This window comes from Synchiropus splendidus, chromosome 15 (genome assembly GCF_027744825.2).
Source record: "Synchiropus splendidus isolate RoL2022-P1 chromosome 15, RoL_Sspl_1.0, whole genome shotgun sequence".
In the NCBI taxonomy this organism is placed as follows: Eukaryota; Metazoa; Chordata; class Actinopteri; order Syngnathiformes; family Callionymidae; genus Synchiropus; species Synchiropus splendidus.
Window position 1 is genome coordinate 2,901,555 of NC_071348.1, and position 13,924 is coordinate 2,915,478.

Genomic DNA, 13,924 nt, shown 5'->3' on the forward strand with positions numbered 1-13,924 from the left:
ATCAAAGTAAATCTACTTTATTTTTTATTCTATTTTTAAGTGGATTTTATTTAGAAAAATACATACCGCCGCTAACCCGGAAGTGAAAAAGCCATCGGAAATAGGCTGATGCGGAGTGGCGATACTGAGACAAAAGGTTCTCTCTCCGGAGCCAAATATTCGCATCTTATAGTCGCGTGATTGGTTTTCTCCAGTGCAGACACGCGAGGTTTTCGGTTTCATGTTCTCAAGGAGTGAGCGCGGGGTTGGAGGCCTGGCGATGTATCCAAGGTTCCGGCCTGTCAGAGCTCTGCGTGTCCGTCACAGTCGATGACCATGGATGTCCAGACGGTCCTGGAGTTCGCTGCACTCACCAGGGCTCTGTCGCTCGTCCTGCAGGTGCCACTTATGCCTGTTGGCTTGTCTTTCACCAATGGCAAAGCTAAACGCTTTGCAAATGAAAACGATGAGATGATCAATAATGGAGTTGCTTCAGGTCTTCTGTTCCATTGATGTTGCCAAACATCATTGTAATATGAAGTTTGGTGTTTGCTTTTCAGGCGGTGTTGAATGCAGCCATTCCTGACCATGAGGCTGACGCCTTCAGGCCCCCCCGGGCAGAGGAGCCCCTGTATCTGGACCCAGCGGTGGAGTGGTTGTTGGGCGGTCTGTCGCACTGGGACGCCGAGCACTTCCTGTTCATCGCAGAGCGAGGATACCTGTACGAGCACAACTTTGCATTTTTCCCGCTCTTCCCCATCGTCCTGCGCGGCCTGGCGGAGACGCTGCTGTGGCCTCTGAGCGGCTGCTTGAGTGTTCGCGGGCGGCTGTTGGTGGCCGTCGCTCTGGGGAACGGCGTCCTCTTCCTGCTGAGCGTGGTGGCCCTCCACGCGCTCAGCAGAGTGGTTCTTCAGGACCGGCGACTTGCGCTGCTCTCCAGCCTTCTCTACTGTGTCACACCTGCAAATGTCTTCATGACTGCTGGATACTCTGAGAGTTTGTTTGCTGCCCTCACGTTCGGGGGCCTCTATCTCTTGGAGAAAGGCTTTACATTCCGAGCCTGTCTGGCCCTCAGTATTGCCACTGCAGCTAGATCCAATGGGCTTGTGAACATCGGATTTCTTCTCTATCTCCCTTCCCTTCATGCCATTTCCCAAATCCGTGTCTACCGGGTATCAGTGAAAGGTCACAGCAAAGTGCTCTGCTACCTCTGGGTCATCACTTCCCTCCTCTTCACCTCCCTCTTAGGGACTGCCATCATTGCGCTCCCCTTTTGTGCTTTCCAGTACTACGGCTATCGAACGTTCTGCACGCCGTCTGTGTCTTTGGAGAGCATCCCTCCTCCTCTGCTGTCACTGGCAGAACTGAAGAGCTACAGGGTCCCAGATGAGAACAGTCCTCCGCCTCTGTGGTGCATGAGACCACTCCCACTCCTCTACTCTCACATCCAGGACGTTTACTGGGACGTGGGCTTCCTCCGCTATTTTGAACTGAGGCAGATACCCAACTTCCTGCTGGCGTTGCCCATGGCTACGCTCGGCGTGATGGCAGCTTATGCTTATTTCCACGCAAATCCAGAACTATGTCTCAGACTGGGACTTTGGGAAACGGACTCAAGTAAAAGACTAGACAAGCCCTCTCCAGGATTCTTCAGTCCCAGGGTTTTTGTTTACGTCGTGCATTCTACTGTCCTCCTGGTGTTTGGAACGTTGTGCATGCATGTGCAGGTAAGTCTGTTGCTAGTGTTCCTATAAATGTGTATAACTGGAAAGATGGATCGAAGAGATTCTGTCTGTCTGCAGAGAGAACAGGAAGGACAAGAAAGCAAGCCGAAAGTGTTTTGTTTCAGGAAATCTGTGACCTGAGGTGTCTTTAATCTGATGCAGGTCCTCACCAGATTCATGGCGTCCTCATCTCCCGTTCCTTTCTGGATCAGTGCTCACCTGCTCCTGCTCAATGAGCCACTGCTTCATCGCCGGAAAACCTCGGTGCCCAGCGTGCAGCTGCAGAAGGATTCCAGAAATGGATGCAAGCACGGCGCTCCAAACCCCATCACTGCACTGCTGCCACACTTCACCAGCAGTTCTCCCACCACGCAGAGCATTCTGGGATACTTCCTCTCCTACTGGGTGATGGGTCTGGCTCTGCATTGTAACTTCCTGCCATGGACATGAGCCATGACGGCCTCTTCTCCAGTGGCTCGGCTGTTTATTTTTTTTTAAATGCTGTCAGTCAATTCTAAACATTTTTGTTGCACTATTATGACATAGAATGTGCCGTCAGATACCGAGCTTTACGTGCACTCTTTCTGTTGAAGAGTTATCCAGGCAATATTTCATTTATGCAGCATTTTGTTTATTTTAAAATCTGTTGACTAAATAATGTAAATTAAACACCAAACATTGAGCTCTACATTTCTATGATTATGTATTATTGCACTGCATGTTCTGGGGAATAAAAATGAATGGGTCTGTCAATGTGTGGAAGTTGTCTCTGTTTCTGTGTTGATGTTCTAATGGCTATTTAATGTGTTCACAACACCATAATGCAGAAAGACTATTTTAGTTTATTGAAAAGCAGTCGGGTTGAGAGGAAATATGCTAGTTTTGTCTTGTAGTTGCCCATCGAGCTCACTGAGAAACACCCGCTACGTTTTTAGTCAGCAACTGTCGGAAAACAGGGTCTATTTAATCACATTACAGTGGTGTATTAAAGGCAAATACAGTCTTTACTCCGTTCATGTGACTGACGTTTGGTCTTCCAAACGAGCATGCGCAGTTAGGTCGCCACGTAACGCCATCGCGATCACCTGACGCCCTCTGCTGACAGAAAAGCGGCAAATCATTAACTAAAGCTAATTAATTATTCGATATTTTGACAAACATCAAATACATGAATAAAAGAGAAAACCCGCAGCCTGTCAACGAAGGATAGTCGCAATGAATATATTTTTAAAACGAGGAGCGTGGGATGCTAAAACAAGACGAGCAAATAAAATCAGTCTTTTAACGTACATTTGCTCCTAATAAACCGACATTTGCTGGAGCGCATGTATAAATACAGATACAGGTTTCCTTCTGACAGTTATACTGTTGTGCGAGTGATTCCCTTTGTAATTTGTAATTCATTAAAAAAAAAGTAAAGTGAAATTGCACATTTTAAAAATGCAGTCGTAAAAGACCACTTAAAACTCTGAAATGAGAAATGTATATTAAAATACGGGAGATTATATCTGAAACACCTTGGCCACGACGGCATTATTACCGGTGTTTTGAGGGAAGAAAAAAAAAAGATATAAATGTAGTCTTAAATAAATCAAAGTCCATGAATAAATAAAGGTTCCAATAAATGTTTATTCATGGAGAGTAATTTGCCCTTGCGTTTTACAAATCTTTTGTTTTCAGAAACGGCTCACATCCGGAGTGTTTGTGTTGTTGCTCTGCTAACGTCTAGGTGCTAATAAAGGTTCGTGGGAAAACAAGAAGGTGACGTGCAGCTCGGAGCTCGAGCCGGACAGGACCGTTCATTGCATTTATCTTCATTTTAACTGAAGGAAACCCCCCCACAAGACATTCACTCACACCTCCGACTTTATTCAAACCATGCGGCGTTATTTCGAGTCTCCTGGAACCGGCTTCAGGTGATTGAAGACTCTGGCTCTGGCTAGCAGCTAATGTTAGCATCGACGGACGCGCTAGCTCCTCATCAATGACTCGATTGTGAAGAGTGGGTCGGAACCAGCGCACGAGATTCCTCTGTGCCTTCAGCTGCCTCGGAACTTCACCCGAACACTTGGAGGGATGAAGAATTGTGAGTACCAGCAGATAGACCCGCGGGCTCTGTCTGTGTCGCCCGCTTCGGCGCAGAACCGAACCGAGAAGAAAGCGGAGAGGCTGCGGAGGAAATGGGAAGTGTTCCCGGGGAAGAACCGCTTCTACTGCGACGGACGGATCATCCTGGCCAGACAGAGCGGCGTCCTGCCTCTGACACTGGGCCTTATCGTTGTCACCTGTGGCCTTTTCTTCGCTTTCGAGTAAGAACATGTTTATTCAGGGTAAACCGAACAGCACCACTGTTGGCGTTGTTGACGCTGTCGATTGGTTATTTGTCCTCCTCGTGCCATCGGCACTGTTGTGTACCTGAGTAGAAGCTTCTAAAACAAGTAATGCACAACGGTATTGTTTATGTTTCTACAGCCACGAGTTCCTTTCAGTCGCTCTGAGAAAGTGGGGAAAAAACCCGCTGAATTCTCGCTGAAATATCCATTTTAATTTCATTTAAACGAATAAATGGCACGTGTGGTAAACATTTTACCGTTTAATATCCATAAGCTATATCTCACAATTCATGATATCAGTCATTGTAAGACTGTAGGACTATCTGTTCTCTTCTGTCTTGATGACTTTATTCATCCATGTGGACTTATGTGTGCTTTTCTGTTGCAGAACAGATTTTTACTTATCAAACTGGTCTGTTTTCAGATTCTTTCAATGTGTTGACACTTTTTTTCCAGTTGCCCGTTTCTGGTGGAGCACCTGACTGTGTTCATCCCCGTCATCGGAGCAGTGCTGTGTGTGTTTGTTGTCTTCTCGTTGCTGAGAACCAGCTTCACCGACCCCGGTATCCTCCCGAGGGCCACCCCAGACGAAGCCGCAGACATCGAGAGGCAGATAGGTGAGAGGCACCCTGGTGCTGCGTCTCCTCTGAGGGACAGATGGGACATTGAGCTTGGCCATATGGGAACTGCTGTGGATGTAATCAGATTACATTTGATGGGACTAATAACTTGCAAAATCCAGACTTTTAATCCTTCTCCAGTCTTTTATAAGTTCACATTTACAATGACATTTGTTTTTCGTCCATTTCCAGACACCTCAGGGTCGTCTTCGTATCGGCCGCCGCCGCGCACCAAGGAGATTCTTATCAATCAGCAGGTGGTGAAGCTGAAATACTGCTTCACCTGCAAGATGTTCCGCCCTCCACGGACCTCGCACTGCAGCCTCTGTGACAACTGTGTGGGTAAGCAGGCAGCGCACCCCTGGTGTTGGACGTAATCTCTCTTAAGACTAAAATACGATGACTGGATGCACGACCTTTAGCCCACATGAGGTGCTGATCACATGATCAGGACCACATCATGAAAGCTTGAGTGTTTAGGATGGAGAAACCAGATGTGTAATGTGACGCCCTGCAACAAGTGACCTGTTTTCAAAAGCAAATGGGTTCCACTGAATCTTCTCACGTTCCGGGTCCTTTGAAGTCAATGCCACGACTCTGTGACGCCACTTCTGTACGTTTCGTGTCATCGTTACGTTTAAAGCTTAATCTAATGGTGGGTTGCTTAAGAAATATTCACATAATGTTTATGTGATTCCATATTTCACTGACAAATGAACCGATGCCATTTCTGGCTGGTCAGTGGCCCAAGACGGTGTCCATCTCATCGTACCACCACCAGTGCTTCATGCTAAGTTCAATATTGGTGTTTACATTCCAGAGCAGATGAAAGTGGAAATAAAAAAATGAAGATTTGACAAGGAAGGCTCAGAGAAACTGGTGGCTCTGGCTACTTTGATCCTTGTGTGTTTCAGTGGGGCAGCCTTGCACGGGTTAATGGAGCTGGGGCACATCACAATGGACCCGTTTGGCTCAGATCCTTTTCACTTGACCATGCTTTGTTGTATCCAATGTGAATCGCGATGCTGCCGAGCACCTGCCTGCTGCTCTGACTGTATCTGTTTTTGGACGCCTCTCGCTCACCCCGTGCTGCGCTCTGGTTTCCACCCTCAGAGCGGTTCGATCATCACTGCCCGTGGGTGGGCAATTGTGTGGGCAAGCGGAATTACCGCTTCTTCTACAGCTTCATCATCTCCCTCTCCTTCCTCACGTCCTTCATATTTGGCTGCGTGATCACCCACATCACGCTCCGTAAGTACTGGATTGACACCGTCGCCTTATTGCTCTGGAACCTTCCAACAGCTGCGGCCTGTATCCCCCTCAGGCTCTCAGTCCAGTAAAAACCTGGTCAAGGCCGTCCAGGAAAGCCCGGCGAGATATCCTTGGAGCAGAGACACCGGAGAGGAAGGCTGTGGGTTGTGGTGTCAACCAGGCGCTTTCTTCTGCTCTAATCCTGAACTAATGGGATCAGCGAGTGCAGCCACCTTGTGCTTTTAGGCAGATGGATTTACAGATCACCACCTGATGTTTCTAGCCCTCTGTCAACGTGCATGTTTGAGCTTCAACCAGCTGGTCCAGCTTTTTATACACTTGCTTGCTTGTTCTTAAACTGTTATCAACTTTTACTGTATGAAGCCTTGACTGTCCATCTACTGTGGTGGAGCTGGTCATTTGCTTCTTCTCCATATGGTCCATTCTGGGCTTGTCGGGCTTCCACACGTACTTGGTAGCCTCCAACCTGACCACCAACGAAGATGTGAGTATTAAAGCTCTGTGTCTCAGCGCTGAACTGAACACGTGGATGATGTGCTTCCGTATCACCATGGTGTGTTCTCAGATCAAAGGCTCCTGGTCCAGTAAAAGAGCCGAGGAGACGGGAAACCCCTACAGCTACAACAACATTTTCCTCAACTGCTGTGCCACCTTATGTGGCCCCATGCCTCCCAGGTGAGAGAAGCTGTTCTCCTCTTTAAAGCATCATTTGCCAACATTCTGTTTATTTCTTGATCTTGCTGTCCTCAGCTTGATTGACAGAAGAGGCTTCCTCCCTCCAGAAGAAGCCGCTTCAGTGGCCTCAGCCTCGGAAATCGAGTTGCCACCTTTCCCAACCAAGAGCGACGCACACATGGTAGGGTGAACCGTATTCTGGTCCCGGCCGGCCCGCTAGTTCCCCTGGTAGTTGCCCCGCCCCCTTCCGTCCGCGCTGCCTTATGAACGCACATTGACCACAGAAGCCTGGAGAAGACAGATGTTTGAACGAGGCCTGATCTGGGCGTCATAGAAACCTGCTGATGTGGTCTACCTCAGTGCTGCAGATGAGCACTCGCTCAGTGCTGTCACTCCTCTATACAGTGTTTTTACATTGACTAAAAAAGGACTGCTGTTTTTATGGTGTAAATAAACATGCTTTTGTATTTGATTGATTTTTGGGTGTATTTTGAGTTGGTGCTGCGGGGACCAGTGACAATGTAACAGTGTTGCTGTGTGCGTTCCACCTTGTCAGGAGGAGAACTGTCAGGAGTTTTCTTTGTCCTGCACAGCCTGAGCAGCAGTGTAGACGCTCCATGGTAAGAGTGGATGAAACGCCTCTCGCCGTCCTCCACTTTAACTCCACGTTTCATCTGTCTGTCTGGACTCATCTTCACTGCATCGTCACCTCAAATGGCAAAATGTGTGAAACCACAAAGCCACGAACTGCACGGCGTTCTGCTGCTGTGGCTCTAGTCAGAGATGCCATGGGCCTCTTTAACACCGTAGCTACCGCCTCCTGTTGGAGCTGGCACAGCTACGTCTACTGCCTCGAGTACTGCAGCTTCCTTTCTTCGACTTATTTTGTTTGACTTCTAATACTACGACCACATCTTGTATTCTTCTTCTGCTTCCTCTTTCTCAACTTCATTTTCTTTGATTTATACTGCTACTAACATATATCTTCTTAGTCGACTGATACTTGTATTGCTTCTTCTCCTACATCTTTTCTTCTGCTGCTCCCTTTCTTTGACCTCTAATACTGCTACCACCACGATAACTACTACTACTGCTACATCTTTTGTCTGCTACTTCCCCCTCTTCGTTTTCTTCTTCTTCTACTACTACTTTTTCTGCTACTTTACTGCTACAGTTCTTTCATCTTTGTCTGCTGCCTCGTCTTCCTCTGATTCTTCCTCTGTCTGACTGAATGATCAGGGCAAAGTGAACCTATGGCTGTGTGAGGCGGGCGTGTCCTCCTCTGGGCCCAGATGTCATTTCATCTCTTGCACTTGCACACGCTCAGTTTCTTTCTTCAGCTCTTGTGTTGCATGTTTGCATGATGACACCAGCCAGTGTTCTCCTCTCATCTGAGCCTGAGAAGCAGCTTCATCACTAGGTTCTCCTCCTCCTCCTCCTCCTCCTAACTTCCTCTTCCATCCTTCATAGTGTCCACTTTGCTTGACAGCTGACTCTAACTCATGTTGTGCTTTCTCCTCTCCAAGTGCACTCAGGGCACCAAGGACATGCTGGAGCGGATGGTCCACTCCCCTGACTTCCGTTGCCTGTGTCCTCCTGGCACACCCAAAACCTCCCCCCTGGGTGTGGAGGTCTCCGGCAGCACGACGCTCCCTGAGGACGACTCGCTGACACCTGGCTGCGCCCCACACGCTCGCTCTCCTGGGATGGCTTCCTGTCCTCCGTTTACCAGGAACAGCAAGCGCGACTCGCTGCACTCCATCAACCCGGCCTTTCGTCTGGCTTCCCCCTCGCCGTCTCTCAGTCGTGCCACCATGATCTTGGGAGACTCCACTGACACAGGCTTTGTTCCGCTCGCGTGACTACAGTCGTCAGCAGCAGAACGGACGTCATAGTCCTTGGCTTCTGGGGAGCTTCTCACGAGACCAGTGGCGTCTTGAAGTCGAAGGTAAACTTAGTACGAGTGTCAAGCACAATAGAAATTTCTTCTTCTTTTGAATGACGGCAGCCGGAACCTGCCTCTGCACCGAGAGAACCTCAAGCCATCTTCTGCTTCTGTCTTATGCAAACAGACCTGACTGTATCTCCAGGAGACCAGCAGATCTTTTCATTGCTTTCTGAGACTTTCTCTTCTGTCTTTTAAATCAAGGCGCAGGTGATGTCAGGGGTTTATTCTGGGTTTGAATGGCCTCATGAGCTTCACTGGTCTGAGAGCCTGTTGCATGTCTCATAGAATATTGAAGCTAGTTTCATCAAATCAACTGTTTTGCCATCAAAACGGCTCCCACATTGTTAACCCTTAAAGTCGCACTGGCTCTCACTAAAACACTAGGTTCTGTTGGCTCTGAACATTTCTGAGCGGCTGCAGGGACGAGCTGTTCATGGATTCGGTCACGACTGTCCAAACTGTTGCCTTGATTTAAACGCCAGCCTCATCAGGTCCACCCACTTTGATGCCACACTGCGGTCCGTTGTGCATGTCACTCGTCTCACAACACATCTGCTGTCCAGCTGGAAGCTTGTGCCTGCTTGGATCTGTGAAACTGGTTTGGTCAGAGTTGTCAACATTATGACCACCTGTGTATTGCCGAGTAGTGACCTGCAAAATCCAGTCAATTATATCTGGAGTGGACAGTACCAGATGAAAGGAAAGAAAAATAGGATGTCATTTTTTTAATTAGGTTTTAATTCAAATATCGATTTAATATCTCTATATTTCTAATACCTTGTTATATCAGAGGTTCACCTTTTTATAAATGTATTATTAGTTCCATCAATATTTATATTAATTGTGTTTTTATCATACAAAAGTTCAGGCCTCAGTTTCACAAAAATGTATTTATTTCAATGTTTTAATTTGCTTTCACATCAATTCTCATTTTGTTGCCCAGAAAAACCTCGGGAGATTGTGTTTTTAAGACTCGTTGAATGGGAACAGTTTGTTTGGTCATAATGTTTTGGTGCATCTGTTTTACATCCATCTAAAGGACACATCAGTCTCGCCTGTGGGCAGATGTTGAACCTCAGGCCGCATGTTGATGTTTGTAATCTCACTGTCCCGCAGCATCCTGGAATCTGCTAGGGTTGTGTCAAACTGCACGTGTCATTGTAAGCCGCCAGGGGGCAGTATTTGATCGGGACTACAGTTTAGTACTAGCGATGCCTTTTCGTGTTTAGTTTTGGAGCATTCACCGGTAGTCATGCGGGGGTGGTGCGTTAAGGGCAGGGGTGACGTCACAATGGTCAATAAAACCCGTTTTCTTAATCGGCTGCTTTATTTGTCAGTCTGAACCGCGTGGTTGGGCCATGGTGGTGGACGGGCCAGTGGTGACTGTGCCAGAGATGAATGACATGATGTTTGAATACTCACCTTCATGAGCGACCTGTGAAGAGAGACACGTCGCCATGGTAACAGCAGCGTTCGCCACGACTAAAGTGAGTCACACACTCTTTTCAAGTCACTTTCTCGTAAACAATTCACGTAATAACAATCGGAGGGATATTTAGTTCTGATGACGCTTGCGTTCTTAATACACATTTACACCACAGAGAGCGCACTACAGCAGTGTAATGATGCATGACATGCAGATTTCGTCCTCCAGCACAGTGGCCTGAACCTTCCATGGAGTCGGTCAGCTCTGGGCTGTGAGAGCCACCCCACCTCTGGGTTCCCATCGACTGGAAACATGAATATGGAGCACCGACAATGTTGTGAGAGCAGATGCACGAGTGCCCATGAGTCCCAGCCAGAGTAGTCCCCAACTCTGAACGCCTCATGTTTCCCCTTCAAACAGCTGCTTTGTTTCCCGTGAGCAAACGTGCGGTCATAAACCCGGAGGCGATTTGAGCGTCACTCTGACCAAACGCAGAGCAGGAAAACAGGCTTTGGGTCGGGCTGGATTTTCTCCAAGCCCTGATACCTTAGATGGGGTTCTGCAGTCTTAGTGACTTCCATCAGCTCGCCGGACTTCAAACGTTTGTAGCGACCTGGATATGGCTTCCAAACATGAACCAGATGGTCCGGTCTGACTCACCGCTGCTTCGCCACATGTGCTGCATTTCCACACCAAGCCCTGAAGAACGTAAACCAGCATTTGCATCGAAATCTGTGTAAGATAGTGTCCATGTTTTTATCCTAGAAGAGAGAAGCTTTTCACACCAACCTGCAGCCTTGAGTGGTGAAGGTCTGGCTGACCACAGACTTCTCCAATGTTTCCTCTGAAGTGCCAGTTTCTTTCTGCTCTCTGCCTTGAATGTTCCTCATGTCGGATCATCCGGGCGTGTAAAGGACCATGGTTTGCAACGAGTGAGCTCTATATTTATGAGAGGTTTTCACTTGTGTCCCACAGTTGTGCACATGACTGTGGGTGGCTTTTCACTTGCCTTCTGTAGAGGTTTTCTCTGTGAGTTTCTTCATGTGCAAGAGGTTTGCAGGTGTTCATGTCAGTGGTGTGTGATTGTTTTTTTTCCACTTTCATTAGTTTATTTCTGAGGTCCATCCGAACGAGTGCAGTCTCAAGACATTGTCTCAAGTCTCCGCTGAGGCGCAGGAGCTGTCAGTCTTGCCTTGCGCCGTCTCCCTCTGTTCTTCTCCGTGGTGCTCAAAGACTGTGCGGTATCATGTGCTGTTTCACCAGAGGGAGGTGACATCTGTGTGAGCACATCAAGGTGGACAGGATGGAGAAGCAGGCTCTGTTTCTGCTGTGGAGGAGGTGAAGGAGCGGGGACTACACATCATGAACCTCCCTCTCTGAGATGAAGGAGCTTCACTGGCGAGCCATCTTGGAGGAAATAAAGTCCACTTACGTAACAAGTGTGTTGGACTGAAAATTCCAACTGGCATTCTCATCCTGCGTCCGTCCCACTCCTCTCATCTGGTCCAAATCTAATGAAATAAGTGGTAAAAAACAAGTTGGAATTTGAGATTAAACTTCATCTGTGGCGACTCTTGGGGGTCGGGTGGAGTCCAGTCTGAGAGGATGTCAACACTGGGTTGGAAAGTTGTTTACACGGCTCGCAGCGATAAAAGGTAACTGAGCTCAGATGCTAAATCTGAGTCACCTGCTGTAAAACACTGCTGATAAGACGCTTATCTCCTCTTTGTTTTCAGGAACAGCTCTGACTCTGTGATGTGTATGAAAGTTCAGTCTTCTGTCAGGATTACACAAATCTATAAAGCTCAGAGCTAGAAATACATTTCATTTCTCAGCTAAGGAACGTCTTTTTCAAAAGATGCCGTCCGGAGTCCGTTTATTATTCCCCCTCTGCCTCCATGCTACATTTATATGTGAGACATGCAACGTGAATAAATATTACACCTTCTACATCATCCTGTTACTGAGGTCGCAGAGGCAGCAGGGGAAGTGAGGCGGCCCAGACCAGAAACACACAGCAAACACACTCGACAGTGTGTGTCTGTGCCCGGCTCCTTCCTGAAATACTGTCGAGCACGGTGCTTATGTAACCAAGGTGGTTGAACTTGACCGTGTCACCGGGTCACGCGCCGCCGACAAGAGGCGCGGTCGGCTGACACGGCCTGCTGCTGAGTCACTGCTGAGACATGTTTCCACCTCTGGTGACGTCCGACGCTCGGCAGGTGGAAAGTTCAGCATCGTCCCGCTTCTGTTACACAACAGGGACCATGGTGCAGCGACAGAGATGGATGTCAGAGTCGGAAATGTGTTTCATAACCGCGGTGCCTTTACTCCAGCGATCCTGGCTGAACTTTGACCTGTTGGCCCTGTCAGCATAGCACCAGGAAAGTGTTCTGTGAAAGAGCCATGGTTTGGAGGCCTCACTTTTGTTTTCCACGTGGTGGTGACATCACTGTGTTTCTGAGGAATCTTCTCTTGACAGTGCTGGAGTGTGGCTGAACTGGTTCCTTGGGTTCTGGTGCCGCCAGCTTCTGGATTAATGGCCTTGTTATTCAAGAGCTTCTGGCTGCGCCTCTGTCTCCTGTGTGAGTGGATGAAAGTGATAAGTCATGAAGAAGCAAAGTCATTGCCGCCATAGATGCTCATTGCATTCATGAATGAGCTTCTAGTGTCAATCTTGCATTTGTCCCGCCCTCCCCGCTCCCTGGGGGCGTGGCTTCAGTCTATATAAATTCAAGTTTAACTCAGTGTTTTCACAGTCACCTGCCTCAGCTTTTATCTATGTATAGTTTTGGACTGTGGGAGGGAACCAGAGTTCATAGAAGATGTCTTTTTGACCTTTGACCTTTTTTTTCTGTCTCATCATATAAAGGGTGTTTTTCCTCGTCCCCCCCTCCACGATTAGAGGGCGACTCACTTGCTCATAGAGCTACTGTCACATCGGAGCTAACAACTTTATTTATCGATGTATTTGTCACAGAAATGGCAGCATGAGGCTTCATTTGGGCTCGTGGAAAAAAGAGGCTGACGCCCCAGTCGAACTGTTGAGAGCCTGTGGTGACTGCCACTAAAACACGAGTGGCCCCTTCACCTGTCCGCAGGAAGTAGTTTGTGTCAAGCAATAAAATCTTTGAAAGAGCTGGTGTCAAACCCCAGGCTTGGGGGCTAAACCTGGGCCGCAAAGTCATTTTCTTTCTGGCCTGGAAGCAATTCGGTTTGTAGTGACTTAAGGCTCCCCCAAATCTCCATCTCCTCCCACACATGTTGTCAGGACCCTCAAGGACAACATGGGTCCAGCCATGCCGTGTCACCAGCCAGTTGTGGGTTTGAAGACTCGGTCAGAATAAACACTGGCCCCTGTCACGACTGCAACACTGCCGGGTCAGAGAGACCGCGAGTGACCGACATGTTTGCTCATCAGAGTGGTCACTTTCCAGAATGGTGAGGATGATTTTCCAGCGTCACCACGTCCCCATAGCAACAGCGGCGTCTCTGCATGGAGGGCTCCTGTGTCAGCAGCTGATAAATACCGCGGCAGCCGCGCATCCTGGGAAGGGACAGCAGCCTCCACTCGGAGGTGGAGGGAACAATGCCGGAGATGAATGTCAGGTCTCTTGACATTCTCAGGTTCCCATGTCAGAGGGCCCGAACCGTCAAGCTGAGAGATGCTCAAGACAATGGGGACAAAACAGCGGAGCCACACTCTCGCCACATAATTCCGCTTTTTCTTCCACTGTGAAACGATACCGGCGACACTGGAGCCTCTGTTGACATCCTGCTGGAACCATGACAACTGACACTGTGAGTCTTGTAGGTGCGGCGAGGGAGATGGTGTTTAAACACTCCTTTAACAAATGAGGCATCAGAGGGCCGCCCCAACACTCAAACACCAGGCCAGAAAACGCCGCTTCAAACAAGAGACTGTGATTTCTCGGCTGCTGGAGTCT

General features: G+C 48.4%; 2 protein-coding genes across 6 annotated transcripts; both read left to right on the forward strand.

The window, feature by feature from the left end:
• The first annotated feature begins 77 nt into the window (after positions 1–77).
• Positions 78–2,456, forward strand: pigv (phosphatidylinositol glycan anchor biosynthesis, class V). The gene is made up of 3 exons (XM_053888157.1): positions 78–378; positions 540–1,706; positions 1,866–2,456. Exons 1-3 carry the CDS (start codon positions 310–312, stop codon positions 2,151–2,153), a joined length of 1,524 nt encoding a protein of 507 aa, XP_053744132.1. The 5' UTR covers positions 78–309; the 3' UTR covers positions 2,154–2,456.
• A 982-nt stretch (positions 2,457–3,438) lies between these two features.
• Positions 3,439–11,925, forward strand: zdhhc18a (zinc finger DHHC-type palmitoyltransferase 18a). 5 transcript variants are annotated; one of them, XR_008416701.1, is made up of 10 exons: positions 3,439–4,012; positions 4,493–4,653; positions 4,849–4,998; positions 5,770–5,907; positions 5,981–6,032; positions 6,310–6,412; positions 6,494–6,603; positions 6,679–6,784; positions 8,130–10,038; positions 11,241–11,925. XR_008416701.1 is itself a non-coding variant. In XM_053888164.1 (10 exons), the coding sequence occupies exons 1-9, from the start codon at positions 3,780–3,782 to the stop codon at positions 7,199–7,201; spliced, it is 1,095 nt and encodes a 364-aa protein (XP_053744139.1). In that variant the 5' UTR covers positions 3,439–3,779; the 3' UTR covers positions 7,202–7,223; positions 8,130–8,262. The 5 variants fall into 5 exon arrangements, 3 of the variants coding, with proteins under 3 accessions (XP_053744139.1, XP_053744136.1, XP_053744138.1); XR_008416702.1 differs by lacking the exon at positions 11,241–11,925 and adding an exon at positions 10,206–10,610; XM_053888164.1 differs by lacking the exon at positions 11,241–11,925 and adding an exon at positions 7,160–7,223 and having other exon boundaries at positions 8,130–8,262.
• Positions 11,926–13,924: the final 1,999 nt, after the last annotated feature.